Here is a 24610-nt window from a genome sequence, read left to right on the forward strand (position 1 = left end):
GGTGGTGGGAGGTGGCCAGAGATCACATGGAAAGCAAGGAGTAGAGGGAACATCTTTGGGGCAGGGCCAGCTCTGTATGCCCAGCAGAGAATCTCAGTACAAATACAGAGTTAAGGTGCAGATGCTACCAGGAGGGAGAATCACGTAAGGTCAGGAGTTCGAGACCAGCCTGAGCAAGAGCGAGACCCCATCTCTACAAAAACATAGAAAAATTACCTGGGCACAGTGACACACACCTGTAGTCCCAGCTACTTGGGAAGCTGAGGCAGAAGGATCGCTTGAGCCCAGGAGTTTGAGGTTGCAGTGAGCTGTGATGATGCCACTGCACTTTAGCCCAAGCAACAGAGCAAGACCCTGTCTCAAAAAAAAAAAAAAAAAATGCAGACGCCAATCACAGTCATCTGTTGCCTTGGCAGACATAATTTGCTTTTTGGAAATTTAAAATAGCTTTTTGTCGCTTTGAAGCCAACCATAAATAGATCCAATAAACCATAGGAAAAACGTTTTTCTTAAAAAATAAACTTCTGCACTGTTGCCTACAATTTAAGCGTTTGAGTGCCTGGATTTGGTTCTCCTGATACAGCGTTTACACAGAGGTGTCCCCCTCTATGTCATCAGCTTTCCAAAATTGGCATTTATGTCTCCCATCTTCATAGTGGGCTGTGGGATGGGCCTGGCTCTCAGAGGGAGGAAATGAATAATCAAGGGCAATCACAGTTTTCCCACAAATAGGTTATTTTCTGGTCTGTGACTGGTTTTCAGCATCATAGGAAGTACCAGGAATCAGACTGCGTCAAAAACTTGGATTAAATATTTACATCTCTTGATTTCTAGAAGTCTGAAAGGTAAATAGGTCATAATGACTTTTGTCTCTATTTTTGAAGTATTTTCTGTGACAGTTGCATTAGTTCATGGAGTAATGAGATGGTGATGTTGTTAGCATTATCTGATGGGCAGTGTGTGGTTGTCACCACCTCAAAACTACACGGTTGTCACAGGACAGAAGATGCAAGTGTGGCCAGCCTTCTTGGATAGAGGTTTTGTCACTTGTATCAGAGCACTCCAGCCACATTAACATTGTCTAAAGTCACCCACTGGTTCCACCTGTTAAACTGGACCCCTTTGCACTGTTGTCAAGATCTCCATGAAACCATTGCCAATGGAAGGAGAGAAGGGCTGGAGTTCCTCAGTCTCAGAGTCCCCTTCAGCCCAGACTGGTCCAGACCCGGTTCCCCTCTGGGGCCAGCATGGTGAGAAGAGAGGACATGGGAGCTGTCCCAATGCCACCTTTGGCCATCTCTCTCTCAGAGGCCTGCCAGCATCCCACACGCTGCTCCTTGAGGGACTTGGTGTCTGTATTTGTGGGTCAGTGAAGCTGAGATGGAGAATTTCCGTGGGATGGAGCAAAGCCTCCAGGTTTCAGCTCCCCAGGAGTACATCAAAGAGAGCATGTTGAAGAGCTACTCTCTGGGCTGTGGTCATGGCCAGCATTTATTGAGCACATGCTGGGTACAAGGCCCTGTGCTGAGCTCCCGAAGTATATGGTCCCTTTCGAGGATCTGTAGTTTTTCGGGGAGGCAGCTGGAGAACTGGCAGCACTGGTGGCTTGGAAGTCCACGGTAGCACTGCTGGGGCTCAGAGAAGAGTCAGACCAGGTCAAGGAGTCAGGGTAGACCTTGTGGAAGAGCGGGTTGCCAACGGTTTCTACTCAACAAGAGTGCCATTGTCCAGAAGGTTCTAGCATCTTGTTTCTTTCACTGATACTAAAAAGGGATCTGAAGGCAGTGGCCTCATGGCAGCGTCCAGAGCTGTGTGTCCTCCTCTGTACAACCCAGAATCCTTTATCTATTTGCATCCATGTCCTATTGTTAGAGGACAGGACTGTCACTTTGTTGCTGTGTCCACACAGCAACGTAAAAGGATATTTATTCAATTAATGGATAAGCGAGGCAAAAGAGAGTGGGCAAACCGCCCTCATTTCCAGACCCTTGGAAGGGAGGAGCAGGACATTACCTGCCCTGTGTACTGTCTGGCCGGCCATTAGGGAGTGTCTGTTTATATGTGTATCTATCTATTTATCTGCCTATTATTTATTGTTTATTAAGTTGTGGTAAAGTACATTTGAAAAAAAACTTGTCATCTCAACCATTTTTAAGCATATACTTCAGTGGTATTAAGTACATTTATATTATTGTACAACCATCACCACTATCCAACTCCAAAATTTTTTTCATCTTGCAAAACTGAAACTCTGTACTCATTAAACAACCACTCCCCATTCCCTCCCTGCCTCCAGCCCCGGGAAACCACTATTCTATGAATTTGACTATGCTAGATCTGTGGTCTCCAACCCCCAGGATGAGGACCAGTCCTGTAGCCTGTTAGGAACTGGGCCACACAGCAGGAGGTGGACAGCAGGTGAGCAAGTGAAGCTTCATCTGTATTTACAGCTGCTCCCCATCGCTTGCATCACCTCCTGAGCTCCGCCTCCTGTCAGATCAACAAGGGCATTAGATTCTCATAGGAGCAGGACCCCTACTATAAACTGCGCATGTGAGGGATCTAGGTTGCATGCTCCTTATGAGAATCTGATGCCTGATGATCTGAGGTGGAGCTGAGGTGGTGATGCTAGCGCTGGGGAGCGGCTGCAAATACAGATTGTCATTAGCAGAGAGGTTTAAGTGCGCAATAAATGTAATGCGCTTGAATCATCCTGAAATCATCCCCTGTCCCCCAGCCTCCATCCCCAGACTGTAGAAAAATTGTCTTCCATGAAACCAGTGCCTGGTGCTAAAAGGTTGGGGACCACTGCCCTAGATACCTCATATAAGTGGAATCATACAGTATTTGTCTTTTTGTGACTAGCTTATTGCTCTTAGCATAATGTCCTCAAGGTTCATCTATGTTTTAGTGTATGTTGGCATCTGCTTCCTTTTAAAGGCTGAATAATACTCCCTTGCATGTGTTATATATCCACATTTTGTTTATCCATTCGTCCATTGAGGAACACTTGGGTTGCTTCCACCTCTTGGGTATTGAGAATAATGTTTCTATAAACATGGGTGTACAAGTATCTCTTCGAGTCCCTGCTTTCAGTTCTTTTGAGTATATACCCATAAGTGGAACTGTGGAATCTTATGTTTAATTTTTTGAGGAACCGCCATGCTATTTTTCAGAGTGGCCGCACCATTTTAGGGGATGTCTCTTGTGCTGCCTTGTGGCATTAATCAGGGTAATGTCTTAAACGGTTACTTACTTAGTTTTCCTATGTGTGTCTTGCCTTCCCTCTGTCGGTTTTACAAATGGAATTCTCCTGCCTACTACTCCACTTCTGTCCTTTGAACTGAATCACTTAAAATCTGGCCCTACAGACAGGTTTGGGATAACGGACACCATGAATAGGTCTGGCCACACTAGCATGGTTGGCCCAGAGTCCAGAACTGTTTCTCCTTTCTTCCAGCGCCTTTGGAAATGCTGAGTTTATCCCTGGGGCCACTGTGCAGATGTCCTCTGGGGAAGTCCCAGGCTGCTGCTCTAGGGATTAAGCTAGAACCAAACTGGCCCTACTAGACTTGCAGCTCTTGGAACAGCTGCTCAGCTTCCCTCTACTCCACCATTTTAATTGTGATTAGTAGGTTCATTTGCATCTAAAAGGAGTAGTTTTCTTATCAGCACCATTGAGTTGAGAACCAGTGTGCTCCATTTATATAGAGTGGCCCATTTAAACCAGGGCCCATTAAGCAGTAAAAGTAAATGTGGGTGTTTTACAAATGCAAATATATCATGCAAATAATGTACTTTATGCTGAATGATGCCTTGGTTTTCATATGTAAAATTAGAAACTGTGTAGCACAAAGATAATGATAAACACCTTTGCATCTGTTGGTAAGATGTATCATGAGCTGTATGCATCTAAAATTGTAGCCACGGTTTTAAGCAGAATTTCTTCAATATATACCCAAACATGCATTCTGTACTATCAAAAATATACACGTACTTATCTAGTTATTTATATATTCCTAAGTAATCAAGAAATCACAGAAAAGAGTAATCCAAATTACCTAACCTATTACTTACCATCAATGTTGAGATTTATAATTTTGTTTCCATTTGTAAAGATTTTTGAGTTTTTGTTAGAGATGATGATAGTGGAAGAAGACATGTTACTGCATAGGCTAGTTCTTTTGTAAAACATTTAATTATGTCCAGAAGAGATTTTTCTTTTTAATCCTTAGTGTTTGAAATAATTCTCTTTGGGACGTGCACATAGCATTCCTGCTAGTTTTCAAAATCACTTAGTGAGTAATGACAACTGTCTTCTGTGTTCAGTGAACTTGGCCAAGTTTTAGGAGGGGAATCACCGTTAGCCACGTGATGTTTGCCATGGTAAGGCGAGACACACAGACCTGTGGACAGAGAATTAGAGGTATAAGACATCGGAATGGGAAAACACCACAGAGTGTGATTAATTCCCAAATGAGCTGTAGGGACGGTAATTGCCAGCAGGATTCAGAGGAGGGAGAGGTTGTAGGGTGAAAGGGGCTAGATAAAGTGCCCCTGGGAACTGAGATTTGAATTGAACTTCAAAGGATGGATGGGACGTGACCAGGCGACGAGAGCGCATTGCAAGCAGAGAGGGAGAGAACGGGCTCAGATGGACCCGAGAAACACGCAGGGTACACGTGTGTTCTGGAGACCAGGTCTGGTGGCATATTGGAGGGCAGGAGGAACATGTCAGGAATGAATGGGAGAGTTTCTGAGGGGCGTAGAACCCTGCCCTATAAGCTTCCACACTTTCGTAGCCACCAAACTCTTCAAATGATGAATTACGTGAAAACTTAATGTGTAAGACACATGAAAAATGAGATGCTCTGTTGACACGGAGGCTGGGGCTCTGGCGGACACGATGGCAGATGTCAGGGTGTTTCTTCCACATGCCAAGGAACTCCAGAGATGGCCAGCAAACCACCAGAGGCCGGAACAGATCTTCCTCACAGCCTCTGAAGGAACCAGCCTGCTGACACCCTGATCTCAGACTTCTGGCCTCCAGAACTGTGACATGATAAATTTCTGCTGCTTTCGCCACCCAGTGTGTAGTACTTTGTTATGGCAGCCCTAGGAAACCAGTGCAGGCACTGACAAATCCAGGGCCGTTCGGAAAGCGTCCCGGGGACCAGCAGAGGCAAGAAGCTGCCCCTGGTTTGAGTGGATGGGACGTAGGGGCAGCTGAATGCTGTGTGGGGACCCAGTAGGAGACGCATTCCAGAGTCTGGAGACAAGATCAGCTAGAGGTAGAGAAATGGAAAGCCCAGAGTTTCCATGGACTCTCCTGGGAAGAGAGCACGAGTGGAAAGTGGGGAAGAGCTGAAACTCTGAGAACGGCCGTAACTGTGGGGCCGAGACAGGACAGAGAGCTGGCAGACTCTGCAGACAGGAGAGTACAGGAGCAGAACAGGCTAGGAGGGTGTGTTGAGTCTGACAGTGGAATGGAATGTAAAGAGATCAGTCAAAAGTAATGGAAGTGCACACATTTGGGAGAAAAAGCCTCTTCCATGGGTGTGGGAGGGCATGCCATGGGGAGGGGAGGGGCGGTAGTACCATCAAGGGCAGTTACCCTTCATCTTAGTCTGTTTGTGTTATCGTAACAAAATTATATAAAAATGTATATTGTTTATACCTTACCTGGGTAATTTATAAATAGCAGAAATGTCTCTCTTGTGGTTCTGGAGGTTGGGAAGTCCCAGATCAAGATGCTAGTAGGTTCGTTGCCTGGTGAGGTCTGCTTCTGAGCTGGCGCCTTGAATGCTGCCTCCTCCAGAGGAGAGGGACGCTGTGTCCTCGTGTGGCAGAAGGCAGAGGGCAGAAGGGGTTGATGCCCTCCTTCAAGCTCCTTTATAAGGGCACCCAATCCCATTCATGAGCAAGGAGCCCTCATATGGCCTAATCACCTCTTGAAAGCCCCACCTCTTAGTGCTGTCACATTGGCAACACCTGAATTTTCGAGGGGACACATGCAAACCCCAGCACCCTTGAATGGCTGGGTGGTTGGGTGACCCTAGTGACCCCTGCCAGGAAGGGGACTGTGGCAGTGACATGAAGGAGTAGAGGCCAGGCTCGCAGCGCCCGCCCCTTGCGCTGTGTGAAGGCAGGGCAGAGCTATGGGAGCTGAGAGAAACCCTTGGACGCCAATTGATGTTTGGTGATGGTTAAGATAAGAAGCTATTAGTCCTGGGAAGGGGGAGGTGAGCAAAGACAGGAGGTGACGGAGGGAGGAAAGTTTGCAGAAAAAAAGAAAAGCAATAGAGATGTTACTCAAGGAAGAAGGTGCAGGTGTGGGCAGAGATGGCAGCCAGTGCACTTAGGCGGAATGGAATGTCTGTGGTTTCGAAAGGAGGAGGTGATGTTGCCTGCCAGGACGTGGAGGGGGTTCGGGACTTGATGAGTGGAGAGATGGGGCCAGCTTCGTCGAGCCCTCATTTGGGGGCAGTTTTATCACCTGTTGGATGCACAGCAACATCTGGAGGCATTTTTGGTTATCACAGCTGGTGCAGTGGGCGCTACTGGTATGTGGTGGGTAGAAGCCAGGGAGGCTGCAGAGCATCCTACCATGCGCAGGGCAGCACCCCAGGACAAGAATTACCCAGCCCAAAATGTCGATAATGCTGAGGTTAAGAAACCCTGCCACAGGTCAGTGGCAGTTCTCAAACATGTTCGAGGAATCAGCTTCATGGCATACTTTGTGGAACATGACGAAACATCAGTATATTTAAAATAACACAATAGATCTTGCCCTAGCACAGCTGCCACCTGTGGCAGATCCTGAAAGCCATTTGGCCCCCAGCATATCCAGGGCTTCAGCGGCAGCGGGCACAAAAGAAATATTTGTAGGCCGATCCTGTTGAGATCAGGATAAGTCTCCAGTTTCACCATTTGGCTGAGATGACAGAGTGATTCCATTTCTTACCATGATGGGTGTATTGTCCTCAGAATTATCTGGTCACTCTCTCAGTTACAGTTTTTGTGGTCCTAGATGGCTATTGTCTGATCACTTCAGTGATGCCCCCCAAAGGTTGTCAGCTTCTGAAATGGGCCAGTCCTGGTAGATTTCCACCTGGTCTCTTCTGCCTGTTGATTGCTTGCCAGTTCACATGTGTGCAGGTTTTTACGTGGAGTTGTCCTTTTTTAGCCTCTTGTAGAGGAGGTGGCATCTGTAAAGCTGCTTCTTCCAGCCCATTGATTTTTAGAAATTGTTTGTTGCTACTTTGGACTACAGATCATACGAGACTATCATCTCAAACCAAAGATCTCAAACCATCCTTAAAAGAAAAGGGGAAGATAGACGGGAGGTGCAGTCACCTCATCCGTCAAGGAATGGAGAAAAGAGCCAAGTGACAATGTCTGGGACACAGTGTGGCACCCAGCTGCGAACTGCCGCCATGTTGCTGTGTGGCTTTGTGCACGTCGCTTAACTTCTCTGAACTGCAGTTTTCTGGTAATCAAGACTACCACAGGGATCTCTGCAGTTTACGGAGCATCTTCTTTTTATACCCATCATCTTGTTTCGTTTTCACACACTAGATACTATCACTTGCCTCCAGCTTACAGGCATGGAATTGAGACTTGGACAAGTTCAAAGACTTTCAGTCTGTGTTTTGAACAAATTTCCTGAGTCCAAATTCTGTGCTCTCTCCACTACACTGTGGATTGGACCAGGTGGCCACTGAGATCCCTTTTCATTGTCAAGGTGCCCAAGTTTTATTATTTGGAAGGTTATGAAAGTGTCGAGAGTGTCCCGGAGAACTCTGAACTTTCACCTGTGCTCTTAGTGATGCTTCTCAAACTGTGAGTGACGTTCTGTGAAGTTCAAAACCTTCCCACACATGTCTCTGTCCAGTTTGCTCCCAGTTGCTGCGTTCTGAATGTCAATGACTGGCATCCTTCACTGAGGGGTCCGTGTTAGGGTGTGGCATAGAGCAGATTTGTTTTTCTTTTATCTCCCGGTGATTAGCCACAGTTAGATGGTAGAACAATAGAATTCCAAGGATCTTTTTTCAGGGATTCCTCTTCTTGACAACTGCTCTGTTTTATTCCTGGGAGAACACAGTCTGATGGCAGGTGTCACACATGCAAGGGGATTGCCATCACTGTTGGTTTCCAGTGCTAAGAATATGACGGGAATCTGTGATCAGTTGCTTAAGGAGTGGCGTGGCCCAGCTCTACCTTCCCCGAGTACTAGATTAGGATGGGCAAGTCTGGCTACGTACTTCTTCCAGAGTCCTTCCTATGACTCTCTCTCCCTTCTTTGTTTCTTCCTTGCTCCCCAAGTCCCCACCCCACTCTCATTGCCTCCCTCCCTTCTCTACCTCCCTCTTTCCTGTATACATTAAAAAAATTGTAACTGTGGTAAAATACACATAAAATTTACCATCTTAACCATTTTTTAAGTGTGCAGTTCAGTTAAGTGATAAGTACATTTACAAGGTTGTGCAACCAACCTCCAGAACTTTTTGCATCTTGCAAAACCAAACTTCTGTACTCATTAAACTCCCACTTCCCCCTCACCTCCCGGCCTCCGGCAGCTTTCTGTCTCTAGGAATTGGACCGCTCCAGGTGCCTCATGTAAGTGGAATCAGCCGGTATTTGTCTTCTTTATGCAGGTTTATTTCACTTAGCATAAGTTTCATCCGTGTTATGGCGTCCTAGTCTCTCTTTTAGATATTCCATTTCACATTTGGCAGCTGGGTTCTCAGGAAAAACTACTCTTCTTAATTTGCTTCTCGTTAGAACCACAGCAAGTGCAGGCTTGTGAACACAGGTGTGGGCCTTGCCAGAACCTCCCAGGGTCTAGGTTTACAATCCAGCTGGTTCTCACAATGATTAAGGCTCACAGCAATTATGGGTGTAGAGAGAGCACACGACAGATCACATCATTATGCCGAAAGCCACCTTCGACGTACGACCTGTTGACTCGCCGTGTCCCCTTGGGAGCTGGAGGTAGTGCAGCTGAGAGTGTGGGGCCCAGGGAGTGACTGAGGCGTGCGAGTCTCTGGCGGATGCACGGGGTGCTGTTGAGGAAGGTATCACTCATCTCTGGGGACTCGCTGGCTAAGTGCTGGTTTTACCAATCAACTGGATCCGTGTTCTCAAATGCCAGTTCACAAACTGCCTTTCTGGCAGGCAAGGCCCTCGTAATCTATTGGTCTGCTTCCTTTGTCACAGTGGCGCCAGCATTGTATTGTTTCTGCTAATGTGAGCCTATGTGTCTTTCACATATGGTTAATCTGATTGCTTTTTCCAGCCTGGGACTTTGCCTTGGAGAGATTCCTAACAAAATACCATCCATAGCCTTCTTCCATGGGGAAGTACTTAGAGTCTAGTGCTGGAAGAGCAGGAGAAGAAAGCTGGAAGATTAGAAATGAAATTGGGGCCATTGGTGTGTGTATCCCTGCGGTAGTGGGCTGGCACCAGAAGCCCTGGTCTGGTCTTTTGTGAGGCCTTGGGCAAGTCCCTTCACCTCTCAGGACCTCTGTCTCTTCATCTGTAGAACAGGGAAGGTAGTTTCTGCCCTGCCCATTCCATAGAATTGGAGGATCCCATGGAAAAGTGTTGGTTACTGTGCTCAGTAAATGGTAACTTGATCCCAGTGTCAAGCAATGTGGGCACCATTGTAGGGTGGTTAAAACCGACTCAGTTAGGGTTAAGGGTGCCGTCGTGGCCATTTCCCGTAAGTCACTGGCATTTATGTGGCTGGATGTGCAGAGTACCCCACTCTCCCCTCCTCTCGGCTTGCCACGTGAACGGGTAGTTTGCAGCTCCTCCCTCAAAGACTTCGGCCTCTAGCTTCTTCTCTGAATTACTGTGGTTAAGCAAGTTCTTAGAAGTCATAAAATATGGTTTTTAATTTCCCCCCGTCTTTCTCAACGCCAAGCACAGTTCTCAATAGAGGCTTAATAAATCTTTGAATCTCCCAACCGTTAGAAGATATTCTGAGGGACCATCCCAAAGAAGAGTGTAGAATAGGGGACTGAGGAGTTCAAAAGCTTTGCGGTTAGCATGGCAGGGACCGGCCTACCTCGAGCTGGAAAGAGACCACAGTGAATTCATCAGTTTCAACGAGGGCCGGACGAGAGAAGGTGGTGGCCTGTCCACGTCTCTCTCCACTACTGGAGAGACGAGATCCACAGCTCCTCACAATGAATGTAGAATAGTGATCAGCGACTTAAGTACATTAGAAGGGTGTTGTAGGAATCTTTAGGTAGATTTCTATCACACAGAGAATTTCCTTTATTTAAATCACTGGATTTACCCAACGTTCTTTTCTCACATTTGCGCCATCCCTGGTGTCTACTCAGTTTTCAGCCAAATCAAGGTCAGGACAAAGAGGAGATTTGGGTGGAAGTAAGCTGGATATTGAGGCTCCTGCAGTAATACTCAATTATGGAATTCTCTAGAAGCACCAACTCCTCCATAATGAAGTCCTCAGTTTTTAAATATCTTTATAAATCATGTGATTTGATGTTGGCAACAGCCAGCTTACTGTTTCCTGCTTTGTTATAAAAATAAGGTGGTAAAACCCTGAGAGCTTGCTGGGATTGTTAAAAGATAATCTCAAGTATTTTAATGCACATTATTCTTCATGCAACTTTGAGCCCTAAAAGCCCCCAAACGGAATAGGATAAGAATCAGATGGAAGAGCAATCTGCTTGCTGCTGTCATCCTGAGACCCAGCCGAGTCTTCTGTCGTCCTGTGCAACTCCTGGCCACTCAGAGGTCACACCTGCCAGGGCTGAGAATCGGGGCTGCAGGAAAAACAGTAGCTGAGATGCATCATTCTAGTTTAATTTTAGTCAGGTGGCTCCAAAACAAAATAAAACAAAAAGCTTCATTAAGATCAAGGTTCACTGTAGGTGTATTCTAACACGTTTGACCTTATTTTGATGTGTAATGGTAGTTTTATGCTATAGGTCTTTTCTTCTTCCCTCCCTACTCCTCCTCAATCATGTAATGTGTCCATAGGGACATACCTGCTGCACTATTTGTACCTCTGGTAATGAAATTCCAGTCAGCAGAATGTGTCGTTGGCATTTCTCCTTGCTAACAGTATTGCTGTCCTACATAACTGGAGACTCCGGTTGACTGATGAAGCATTTGTTGTATAGCCTTCAGATTTCTGTGTGTGTGTGTGTGTGTCTGTCTGTCTGTCTGTCTGCCGAACTTACAAATGTATTTCTCAGACCAATTATTTATTTTTTTAATGTTGAAGGTGATTGATAATGCATTAACCAATATCATTTGCCATATACTATTTTGGTGAAAGTAATTTATATTGCCTCTTGGGCTGGATGTAGTAACAGTTTTGACTAAGTGCATTCTAACATTAATCTAAACCAATCCTTGATTTAGAATAACCTCTTTTCCACTCTAAGGTTATTTCACTAAGACTAGCTTGGTTATAAAGTTTTCCACTGAATGTCTTAAAACAGTGAAAATGCTCATCTGTAGATGCAGTAAGTGTCTTTGTGATATATTGATCTTTCTTATTTTCTTGCCTCTCCTGTTACCAGACTGTGGGTGGTAACATAGCTGCAAAATGTTTTATAGGGTATGGAGTGCAACATTTTAAGCCAAGAAATTGAAAACAGGATACGAAACAAGAGCAGTGGGGGAAGGAGGAAGTTGGTCAAGGTCATCTCTGTGTATTAAGGATTTAGTGGTAGAAGTGCTGAGAAAGAAAGGCAAGTTTGCATTTGTAACAAGCAGATGGCACCAGGAAGTGTCAGAAAAACCACTTGGTCTCAGAAGACACAGATAGGAGTTCTTTGTCACTTAAATTCATGAAATTATGAACAGGTTAGCAAATATTCTTCAGGTATAACCTATGCCTTAGAACCACAGGAATTTGCCATGCTGTTTAGGTGACCTACAGGTGACTTCAGTGCTCAGGTGTGAGTGAGCAGGATCAAGACACGTAGTCAGAATACTCACACACAGATAGGTCCTGCACTGTGAAATAGGAAGCCCGTTTCTAATAAAGCAAAACCTGATGGTTTTTAAAGAGACATTTTCAGCAGCTGTCAAGAATTCATACTTGCGGAAATGGTGTGAGGGCATTCTGAGGGTGAGTGAGTGTAAACGAGCCCACCCTGATGTCAGTTTCTCTTGTCTTTCAGCACATCAGGTCCACCCATCTGGCCGGGCAGTACCTTCTTCAAGAGAAACGGAGCCCTTCTCCAAGGTAGGTCTCTAGGAGCCCCTCCTCCTGTCCCTCACCCCCTGTCACCACTCCTCTGTGCTTGGTGTCAACCAGGAGACTTCTGTCCTGTTTAGGAGTGGTTGCTCTTTGGAGAAGTGTGACTGTTGTGGGTAGGGTCTGTTTGTCTACTTCTCTTTATTTCTTCCTACTCAGGTCTCTTGGTTGCTGTGAGTTGTGAGTCTGAAACTAGGCCTCTGAAGATCGCTTCTTTGGCCTGCTGTCAAAATTCTAGAAGTGATCGGCTTGCGTTGGTGAAATCGGTGTTACGTGGCAATTAGGACATGACAGTGTCATAGACTGGGCTGATAAAAGCAAACTCCTTTCCATATTTCAAACGCATGGGCTGACAAAGGACGGTTTGGATGTCCTGGCATTTTGGCGTCGTGGAGATGCACGCATTCCTGGCTGTCCCCTGATGTCCACGTGTGCCTGGAAGGTTGGCCCTGGTTTTTTCTGAGGCTCGGAGAGCAGTCACCCTTCCCTGGTCCCCACAAGTGCCATCTGCGATGACACCCTGGCTGTCGTCCAGCCCATCTTCAGCTGCCTTGAACTGTCGTCCTATGGAGTGTGCTCAAGGAATTCAAATTGCCTTTGATCTGTATTTTTGCTATTAAGTTTCTTTTGAAATGATCAAAGCTGAAGAAGAATAAATGGTTAAAAACAACAAAAAGATACATTTTAAATACTTTTAGAAATCACTTTTGGGTTCTCACTGTCTTGGATATCTGTTCTGTAGGTAAACTTGAATTGACTGGCTTCCAAGGGTCTTCTGGTTTTCTGTCCCCTCCAGCCTCTGTGGGTTGGCTCAGAGTCAGACTGGCACCGCGGGCCATAAAGCAGATGGATTTGGCTGTACTAAGAGCTTTAGAACTACATTGGGCTGATGGTGAGGGATTTTAGTGCCTTTTGGTTGGTTTACAGCTACTTAGCCTCTTTCCCTTAAAAGTGCACGCCGAGGGCCAGCGTGTGTGAAGGAGTAGAATATAAATATGGTTAAGAAGAGAGACATTTATCTTCAGGTTTCCAGAGTAGCTCAAACAATTGTGAGAGACGTCATCACATTTCTGTTGTTGATGTATAGGCCACACAATTGCATATTGTCTTTTTAATAGCCTGTGAAATTGGGAACCTAAGAATTTCATTGGATTTTTGCTTGGCACAGGTGAAATTTAGTCAGGCAAGTTTGGTTAATTCTAATTTAATAACCATCGTAGATATCCTAAATGTTTAAGAAAATAAAAGGAACTCCCTCCGCTCTCAAAAATTAGTATGTAATTAAAAAAAATCTGTTCTCCCTTCAGATGGTGTAAGTGGAATCTGATTATGATCAGCCTTTGGGTTCTTTTCAAGTATATTTCAAAGTTATGTGCATCACCATTTCTCCTCTGGAACTACAGCAGCGATATGAAGATCATTCGTGTTGGGATTATTTTGAGAAAAGGAATTTTGTTTGTTAGGGCCTTTTCTTTTAGGATTTTAGTCATTCAGTTCCACATTAGGTAAGATTTGCTCTAAGCATATTAGGTTTTTTGTTTGTTTGTGTGGGGCAAAACCATGAGAGAAATATCAATGTCAGTAAAGTCCCTGAAGTTGACCGATGGCGTGTGAGATCCTGTCTCCATGTGGACTGCTCTCCCTGACAGGGTAAAAATTCCCCTCGTTGCTCTAGGCACAGGGAATTGAAGTAGTACAGATTCAGATGCTTATTGAATCTACATCTAATTAAATACAACCCATTCATTTTTTTGTTGTTGTTGTTCATTTGAAAATCAGAAGAATCTCGGTGAGAGCTTGGGAGTGTGGGCGGGGATTTGTTAACGTTAATTCTTTTCCGTGATGTTTCTTCATTTGCTGTATCTGTATAGAGTTCTTGAGACACTTTTGTTGTGATAAGATTTTTTGAACTATATGGGTGTTCATCCTAATTAATATTTTCGTGTTCTTTTTCTGGATGGTACCGGGCCATCAAGAAGTTGCTAATGCCCTTGAGCAAAAGTTTTGAGGATACAGATAGGAATATGTAGAGTAGGGAACTGCCCAGTCATGCTAGTGGAAGGTTTAGGTTAGAATCAAGTAGCAGAAAATGTACCTGAGTTATGATCACTTTCTAATCTTTGTATTTTACATTTTCAAAATTGTGCACACCTCTCTTCTTTTTCCCTATAGCAAGTGGAAGGAAAGTTTTCTAGATAATCAGACCAGGAAAGAACTCTGTTAATAGGTTCCAGCCTCAGGGATTTGGGTTGAGGGCAAGTAGGACCGGGATGCCTGTCCCCAAAGAACCCAATTCCTAGAAGTAGGGGAAAAGCAGTTTTGTCATGTGGGGGTGACACAGGAGCCTCTTTAGGATGCTGGGGGCCCGGGGACTGACCAGCAGAAGCCAGCCTGAGTTATAGGTCATGAGTTATGGGTCACAAGCAGGACTGCCTAAACCAGGGTGGGAGAAAACTTGCTGTGTGGAGTGGCCCTGGGGACTGAGACTATAAGGATGCAGGATGGGAAAATGAGCGGATGTGCCCTGAAGTAGAGAGGAAGGAGACTTATTTTTGTCAGGAGGGTGGGAGCAGAGGGGCTGTCACTTCTTGGAAGAACAGATACTTGAGCAAGACCTTGAAAAACAGATAAATGGTGAGTGTGTAGAAATAGAAAAAAAAAAACGACATCGCAAGAAAAGGAACAGCCAGAGCACGTAGCATCCCGGAGAGCGTTGCCGCAGAGAGTTGATGAGGTAGGTGCAGAATGTGAGTGTTGCGTAGACACCTGTGGATGATGCCATGATATGTTCCACGATACGTTGGAGAAGAATAATGCAGTGTCTGGAGAGGAAAGAATGGAAGTTAAAACCCGAAATGAAGTTGAAATCAAAATGACATAATAGTTATAATGGGGAACCAGTCGATGTGGTCTAATAGTTGTTTGGTTTAGAGTGGAAACGTAGTACACTTATTTTTTCCAGCACAAAACCAATTGTAAGAATTAACTGCAAGTACTCGAGGTCCTTCTTGGACGTCGAGTGCGGCGCCTGTATTTTGGTTCAGAATCACCGGCAAGAGGGGCTGCTGAATCACCTCTCAGTTTTGAGGATAATGGGGTAAGATTTGGTTTGGATTACACCAGGCATGGGTACTTAACATAATTGGCCATTTAATCAATTCACAGTATTTATTTTAAATGCCATTTAGGCGGCTAGAGACGGTTTCAGCAGACTAGAGAGCACTTCAGTTCCTGTACAATGGCGACCAAGCAGAGCATCACGAGGGGACAAGCTTATTGTTCAAAGGGGACCCAGGGTGGGTCCAAACAGAAGAGTGTGGCCTATTCAGAGCCCTGCAAGAGTGGCCAGCTGACAGGTGTCCCCAACTCTCCCTTCTACATGTATCTGTGTGTCTCTGTGTTACAGTCTCTGTGTGTTTGAAATACATTTTTTGTTTTACTAGTTTAATTAGTTTAATAATCTCTTGTATTTTCTCAATGAATCAAGTCTTTTTTTTATATTTTCCCTTTTCCAAACTCCCTATCTTCCTCTCCTCTCCCACATTCTATTCACCCATCAAACTTAAATTTAGGTTATGTTATTTAAACATCACCCTCGGATGAATTATTATAATGAGTCAGTGATTCATAATTAAAGACATTCCTCACCCCTGGTCTGACCCTTCATCTGGTCCCCGATGGTTTCATCCTGGTACAACTAAGGCATCTCTGCTCTTGTTAGCGTCATGCCTTCTATTAAAATTTGCTACAAGCCATGCCGATCTTTCCTCCCACTTCTACCCTCTTGGCTGTTACAGGCCCCGTAGGTCTCAGAGCTGCCTGCGGAGTTTTGTTCAGAGAGATGCTGCTGCCTTAGCAACTCTACGCCGGCTGACCGTGTTGGCCCACTTTCTTTCCAGCTCTTGCTCTGAGCAGGCCTTCCCTGGGCCTGCCTGCAACTGCCCTACCTGCAAGTGTCTCTTTGTTATACATGTCTGTGTGTCTGGCACTGGGCTAGGCTGGAGATAGCCAGGGGAAGCCCGGGGCCTGTTTCAGCCCACTCTGTGGTCAGACCACAGGTCCCAGCCCTTCTCAGAAAAGGCTGCTCAGGCCACTCCGCCAGGAAGCCCAACCGCCACCAGCACTGATGAGGCCGCTGGTTTTACAAACCTTCCCAGCTACTAACCTGACACCCTGCCGCCCTTCTGGTCTTCCCTCCACCCTCCTTTCTCCATCACTCCAGTATTGGGCCCCTCATTATGATCAACTCTGTTTTCCTACGATGCAGTAGTAGAATTGAAAGCTTCTGTAACACGAATAACAGGTTTTTATTTCCATTCACTTCTGATGACCCACTGGATAAGCTCACGCATGGAAAGAAATCCTTAAAGGCATTTTCAGTGTGCAGAGCAGGGTCTTACTGCCACAGCGCCCCCCAGCCCCTGCCGCCTCCCAAAAAAATTAGGGAATGGGAAACCAGCTCCTTTGCCGTTAGGCGTATGTTGTTCCTACGAGTGTACAAATGTGTGTGCAATCCGTAGAACGTGCATGAAATCGGTTATGGTTGTTAGATGACTCCCTTTGGGGAAGGCTGGTTTCCCGTGTTCTCTGTCGGCTTCATTTCCAGACTTTGCTGGGACTAATATTGTGTGTCACCCACTCTCCACAACCCTAACCCCCTCCCATAATTCTGCTATATGTTTTTACTGCTGAAATGTATGAGATACCTCACGTTGGTTGTATTTCATGCCGTGCAAGGCTCAAGAGCAAGCGCTTGGTATATCATTGGAAGGAGCACTGGATTACGAATCAGGGGACCTGGGTTCTGGTCTCAACCCTGCTACTTGGTGAACTTTGTGACCTTGGGCAAGCCACAGAGCATCCACAGGGCTTCATTTTCCTCAGGTGTAAATTAAGGAGTGTCAGGACCTCAGGGATGACAGAGGTTCCCTATTGAGTACCAGCTCTGATCCATTCTAGCAACTTCCCTAAAAATAGGTGGGAATGGATTTTGCGGCTTATCTGTGCTCAGTGGAGAACTAGAGTTACCTTCAGCCAGCCGTGCCTGCTGTGGGTCCAAGGAGGGGACAGAGGGTGGTGGCAGGCTGGCTGAAGATCCCCGTCCTCAAACAGGACTATGTTTAAAGGTCTCATGGATCCTAGGGAGGCAATATAGATTATAGATTATATATCATAGATTTGGACAACCTGGAAACAAACCCTGTCTTAGCTTCTTGGGCGATTGGATTAACCTCTCTGGGGGAATTTGGTGAATTCCTGTTAATGAAGCACATACAATAGTTCATGATAAATTCTCAGTTAAGGTTAGCTATGGTAACATTTTACAAAACTATGAAATTAGAAAAATAGGGCTGAAATCTTCTGAACGGGATTTCCTTGTGCTCTTTCCCCTTTCTGGGGCGATTCTCAGGATGGGACAAGAGACTGGGGCGCAGATCCTGTTGAATTTGTACATAAATGTGAAAGAGAGTTTGTTCATATCCGTATCTCAGACTCCTTTGAGTCCTCATAAATAGGACTGCTTCCTTGAGGAGTCACCCGCTCACAAATCCCAAGCCATACTCCTTACTGTGAAAGTGTCTGTACACAGCAGGGGCACAGATGGCTGTGTGACAGGGCACAGGATTTAGTGCCACATCAAGCCATGGTTGGATCCCTTCCTCTCCGGGCACCAGCTCTTTGACCTTACGCCTCAGGTTTGATTGTCTGTAAAATGGGGCTATGGGATGTGTTCCCCAGAATCTTTATGAAGATGAAAGGACAGTGAACGTGAAAACATCCAGTCCAGTGCCTGGCACCTCACTAATGCTCTCTAAAAGCTAAATTTTTTGACCTTTAATGTTTCATGGTTCAGGTTTCTCATCATTAATCCTTGCAGGTTTATGCCGTGTGAAAAGTTCCAGAACTCTTCAAAGGAGCATTCTCCCAAACTCCTCTCTTTTTTTTTTTTTTTTTTTTTTTTTGAGACAGAATCTCACTGTGTTGCCCAGGATAGAGTGCCGTGGTGTCATCCTAGCTCACAGCAACCTCAAACTCCTGGGCACAAGCAATCCTTCTGCCTCAGGCTAATTTTGTCTATATATATATTTTTTTAGTTGTCCAGATCATTTCTTTCTATTTTTTAGTAGAGACGGGGTCTCACTCTTGCTCAGGCTGGTTTCGAACTCCTGAGCTCAAACAATCCGCCCGCCTCGGCCTCCCAGAGAGCTAGAATTTCAGGCGTGAGCCACCGCGCCTGGCCCCAAACTCCTCTCTTTATGTGATTGCTGTTCCCAATGCCAACCCACTGCTGTTTCCTTTCAGATAGAACCAGGATGTCACCCCTGGACACGCGTGTCTGGCCACAGCCTCTGGTCTGGAGTCCAAGCATTCTTTCCTTCTCCGCACAGAGGCCGTTGGTCCCGGGCTTTGTGCAGATTTGCCGCAGCCTTCCCCACCAGCCGCCTCCCCACTTGGTGGGACCGTGTAGCCCTGGGCTCTTTGGCTTCTTCCATCTAATCTGCTCCACAAGCTGACTCTTTTGTTGGTTTGGAAACAAGGACATCCACCTAATGCATGAATCTCCTGGTTCTTGCCCTCAGGCATACCCATTAAAAAAAATTAGTAATAACAGAAAAGGGGAAAAGAAAACCATCTCTACATTTCCCCCCAAGTCCTAATTGCCTTCTGTCCTCTTTTGGCCCACGAGGCCCTTTGGTTTTGGGGGGGGGGTCTTTATTCTTGGCATCATTTGTCTTATTGTTCTGCCCTGAGTTATTTGTAAAGATATTTATGTAACTACAACAATGAAGTCAGCTGGCTGCTTTTGCTTACAGTCAGAGGCAAATTTAAAGGGGTGCTGCCCAACTTTTCTCATAGCTCAGGTTTATTGAGGTCACTGAGAATATGCTCTTTAGTTAAAAAATGTATAAGGAAATGCAATTTTAAAAGAAGACTTGGGTTAATTCTGATCTTCACCATCTCTTAGAATCCAAATTTGCCCAATCTCCAGTCACACCTCCTTCCCCAGTGGCTACAGCCCGACCTGGAATCAGAAAACATCCGTCAGATGTCCTGTATTTTGCTGTCTGACTTTAACTTCAGCCGTTCCCTCTACCACTGTCTATAGTGACCGTTTTAACGAAATCCAGTGTCACACGCAGAGAAAATGGCAGTTCTGTGGACAGAAACAGAGGCATCCGAAGGAGCTGCTGGTTGGGGGAATGAAACCGAGAGCGTTAGGAGATGCCCCTGGGCCAGGTCCCTGCTGGGTGTGTGGGGCTGAATCTCGTGTTTCAGGGGAACTGTCCGGCAGGAGGTGGAAACTGAGGCTGGACGTTGGAAGCGGGAGGTCGGGACTGAGAGGAAGTTTCGAAAGTTGTTAATCCAGAAATGACCATTGAAGTTACAGACATAGATGAGATTTCTGGGGAGTGTAGAATGGAACAGGGGGGAAAGGAGCAGGGAACTGACCCCCATGTGGAAGACCCACATTTATAGTGAGAAAGCGGTAGCTGTCAGCCACAGCAACGAAGCAGCTGCCGCTGAGTCAGAAACGGGAAAATCACTGAAATGAGAGGCACAGAGTTTCAGGATGAGGGAAGAGGCAGGAGCCCCCTCATAGAAGGATGAGGCAAATTTTAGCAAAGATTTTTTTTGTTTTTTGGTTTTTTAAATATTTTTTATTTTTTATTTTTAAATAGAGACAAGGTCTCACCCTTGCTCAGGCTGGTCTTGAACTTCCAAGCTCAAGCGATCCTCCTGCCTCGCCCTTCCAGAGTGCTAGGATTACGGGGGTGAGCCACCGCGCCCAGACGCAAAGGGAGTTTCAGGGATCTGTGGTTTTGTATTAGCATGCCCCCCTCTCCTTGAATTTGTCAGGATATTGTAATTTTTTTCCCTAGCATCAATTCTTTCCCCCCCAAATAACATCTGCTGCTTTTTACTATCAAAATAACGTGTTTCGTTAGAGAAAACAAACGATATAAAGATGAAAATAAAAATTACTCATAATTTTCCCATCTATCTATAATGCCTATTAGTTTTATTTAATTGAGGTGAAATTCCTGTAACATAAAATGAATGATTTTACAGTGTACCTGTCAGTGGCGTTTTCCCTGGTTCCCAAATCGTTTCATCATCTGCAGAGGAGACCCCCCCCGCCATACCACTCTGCGGTAGTCAGTCCCTCTGCGTTCCTCGTCCCCCAGCCCCTGGCAGCCACCAGTCTCCTTTCTGTCTCTGTGGATTTACCTGTTGTGGGCATTTTGTATAAATGAATCGTATAAGATGACCCTTTGTGTTTGGTTGGATATATTCTTTATATTATTCTTTATTCCAGTCCTATGGATTATTACTCCCATTTTGCAGGTGGGACAAATAAAGCCTGAAGCAATTGCCCTGCTCAAGGTCACAGAGCCAGGGTCAGAAACCTGTACTCACCCCAATCTTTGGTTCTAAATGACTAAAATATTTCTAAACAATTTTCCATCTTAGATATTTAGATGTCCTATGGTGTTTTGCAGACTGAGGCTGAGGGAGAATCCTGTTATAACACTTAAAAAGCAATTTAAAAGAAGACAAAAAGATGGAAATGAATACTTAACATTGTCTTCTTTCATTTAAGTAATTAAGGGGCTACATTTTTTTCCTCCTTGTTCTCACACATGACTATTTTAAACAATTCATTTTATGATTTTTATAGACTGGATAGAGAAAAAGGGAAATCTTAAAATTAGTCATTCAAAGATTAATACAATGAGAGCAACCCACCCCTTAGTAGAATGAATATTTTATTTTAGTCTGCATGAATTTTATATTAGCAGATATAATTTTATACCAATTACAATTCATCAATAGGAATATTTCCTTATCATTTAATTTTTTGAGCATTTAAAAATATTTTTCTAGTCTATTAAATCATATCAGACGATAAATATAAAAATTCAACAACCTCAGATCACATTGCACTGTAGAGCCTGCTGTTATCAGAGTGTTCCGTCTTAAAATACAATTGGAAAAGTCATTCCCCTTGAAGCCGTGTTTCACCGTGCTTGGATGGAAGTCTAGAAATATTTTTATGCAATTGCCCAGAGCCTTAACGATGAAGAAGAAGTTTTTTGAATATATTCTGAGCAAGCTGTTCACATTACATCAGAAGTGGACTTAAAATCATCCACTGGCAAACTGCAAGAGGTCAAGTTTGTGTTCTTGTTTGGTTCCCTTGACGACCAGAGGGTAGAGCTGAGAGCTTCCGGGTAGTACCTGCTGCAGTGCACGTGAAAGATTGGGCGTGCGTGCATGCATGCATGCAGGCGTGTGTGCACGCACATGGGTGAATGTGGCCTGTGTACTCAGGCTTTACCACGGCCCAGTGTGAGCTTCCAGAATCAGAATAAGTCTCTCCTGCCACCCCCTCTGCCTCTCTTTTTCTGGTGTTTCCACTCACCCAGCTCTCCTGTTGGCCTTTCTGAATGATCGCACACAGGCATAGGATAAATGACCTCGGCTTTCAAATCAGACATACCTGAGTTCATCCCCTGCCTTTGCTGCCTAATTGCTCTCTGACTTTGGAAGAGTTTCATAAACCTCTTTGAACTACTGTAAAGTGCAGAATATACCAGTCTTGCAAGATTGCTGTAATTATTATGAGAATTGATGAACATGATGATCTGTGTAGCGTCTCTGGAACTTAGCAGGTGCTCCAACAGCAGGTGTGGTTGCCCTGACTTCACTGCAGGAGAGGCAACAAGACTGGGAGAGAAGAGCCTGGAGCTTGGAGCTGGACAGCCTTAGGTTCAAGGCCAACCTCTACCATGCACCAGCCAAGTGACCTCGAGCAACTCCTCTGATCAGTTTGAGCCTTCGCTTGGTAGTCAGTCAAATAGATAGTAGTGCTCACTTCATGGTATTTTGTGAGAATTAAAAGATAACATATGTACAGAGACGTGTATAGTACCTGGAGATTACTGGGTATTCAATAAATAGAATTAATTATGTTTAAGATAGCATTTCTGCAGTGTCCTGCAATTTCCTAAGGTATTCAGTACCTTCCACCTCCAAACAACAACAGATGAAGCAACAATAACATAAAAAATCCTTCCGCAGTTGAACTGAAGTTATACCTTTAGGAATGCTTAAGACTGTCTTCAGTCTCTCTGAATCTCCTGACACGTGAAGGCAGATACCTGTGGGATACCCATGGGAGGAGCAGAACTTGAGTCCTGACTAGCTGTGCTCCCTGACACTTCTGAGTGACAAAGACCCTGCGGAAATGTGGCAGAAAGAGAAGATTCCCTGTGGATGGATTGGAATTGCTTGTGATCTATATTCCTGTTTCTTCCTCTTGGTTCCCCAGATTGTGCCAAAATACAAACAAGACTGAGATATTTGCAAAGATTAGTTTCAAAGACCAGAGGGTGGGGGGAAGAGAGAGGCAGAGAGATAGTGAGACACCAGCTGTACTTGCAGTGACAAGGAACTTTAGAAAATCATTGAAGGGATCATGTTGAACTTGTCCTTACCTTGTGGTCACCGTAACACACAGTGGTTGGTCCCTCTTTCCTTGGGCTGTGATTTTTTTTATGGGGCATGATCAGGCTGATCTGATTCTGCTTATTTGACACAAATTGCAGCGAGGAGTTAGAACCACAGGTCTTGACTTGATGACATCTGCCAGTAGAGATGATCTAACCCGGTGTCTTGGCTATAGATTCATTTCCCACACTTGAAGCAATTTTATGAGGATGTCATGGTAAGAGATGAGAAGCCTGTGACATGTACAAAGGCCAATTCTGTGTCGATCACTTGTGTCTTGTATTTCTCAGCCTCTACATTTTGCCATGGTTTGGAAATGAAATGGTTATGGATGGAGTTTTCGCTTTTAAACTTTTACAGCCATCATGGGCCCAAGTTGGGGTGGCTCATGGGGATGATGGGTACCAGTAGCCATATCAGGGTATCCTTTTTCCTCGGTGGTACCCACTGCTTGTCCCAAATGGGAGGTGCCAACTTCCTATGGGAACGCCCTGACTTTAGTGATTAGTGGCTGGTTGAGGGATGGGCACGTGGCCCAGCCCAGGCCAAAGTTCCGCCCTGTACTTCTCATCCTAGATCCCAGAGCTCTAAATGATGATCTGGCCTCATAAACCAGACCACTGGAGAATCCACCAGTGTACAAGAAGTGGCACCGACACAAAGAAGCAGAGTCGAGGGATCACCGTACACTTGCCCTACCCATGGTTGGATTAGAAGAGCTCATACATTCTCCTTTTTACTTAAGCCAACTTGGATTGGGTTTTTCTTGTGTAGAACCGAGAGTCCTACTTAATAACGTGTCTCTGAATAAACAGTGTCAGTTAAACTAAATATATATCACTGATGTTTTTATGTGCCAATGAAACATCAGCCTCTCTGTTGTCCTAGGAGGCCTATTTAGTGGTTTGGCTGTTCCTCGGAAGAACAGAGGGTGAGCTTGGAGAGCTTTTCAGAGATGGTGACTTGGCTTAAACAAAGTAGGATCTTAGTAATACTACTACCTAACCCTATACACCTTGTTAGAGCTGCAAAGCACCAGCTTACACATAGTTTCATTTACTTCTTGAGAGGTAGGTGGTATCTTCCTGATTGTACAGATGAAGAAACAGAAGCTCAAAGTCGAGCATTTGACTAGGCCAAACAGCATACATGTATGTATGCAAATGAACATGTATCGGTATGTGTGGGTGCATATATGTTTAAGTGTGTGTGCATGTGCATACATGTGTGTGTTATTATGAGGGATTGTCAGAGTCAGGATTCAAAGCCAGGTCCCTCAAATGCCAAATTCAGGTCTATAGCACAAAAGCTGCTGTAGGCAATCCCCATTTCTTCCAAGTTCATTGACTCACATGTCCAGCAAATGCCACTTATATTGTTAAATAGCCTTGTATAGTGAAGAACTATATGCACCCCCCATGGCTCCCAGCCCCCACCCCACACTCACGGGCTGATAGTTTTTGAAATAGAACACATTTTCTCATTTAGCATCTGATCTTCCCCTCACTACATTTTGGATTCATTGTGAACAATCTCAAGTCTCATTAGAGGTGTCTTAATTTTAAAAATTAAGTTGGGAACTAGCAAGTGAGATTGAAGAGGCTGTATCTTTGGTTCTGAACTGGATTTTCATTACTCAATTACTCTTCAAATTATACTGATTTAAGATGTGATTATTATTATTTTTCCCAAGTAGATGGGGAAATGAGAGAAATGCAAAGGCATCCTCGCCTAATGGTAATCTGAGTTTCTCATACCTCGCTCATCTGCCCAGCCCCCAGCACCTCCCCTTCCCCCACTCCCGAGTCACATGGCCACTTGCATGTCTTCCGGTTGCCAGCCCAGCTG

At 45.0% G+C, this 24610-nt stretch overlaps 1 protein-coding gene across 3 annotated transcripts in view; it reads left to right on the plus strand.

Moving 5' to 3' along the window:
- Positions 1-24610, plus strand: part of FOXN3 (forkhead box N3) — a 270833-nt gene that overhangs the window by 149257 nt on the left and 96966 nt on the right. For all 3 annotated transcript variants that reach the window (XM_012640412.1, XM_012640411.1, XM_012640414.1), the window contains exon 4: positions 12171-12235. In XM_012640412.1, the coding sequence (XP_012495866.1) occupies positions 12171-12235 (65 nt within the window). The remainder of the gene's footprint in view (positions 1-12170; positions 12236-24610) is intronic.

Source organism: Propithecus coquereli, unplaced genomic scaffold, assembly GCF_000956105.1.
Source record: "Propithecus coquereli isolate 6110/MARCELLA unplaced genomic scaffold, Pcoq_1.0 Scaffold152, whole genome shotgun sequence".
Classification (NCBI taxonomy): Eukaryota; Metazoa; Chordata; class Mammalia; order Primates; family Indriidae; genus Propithecus; species Propithecus coquereli.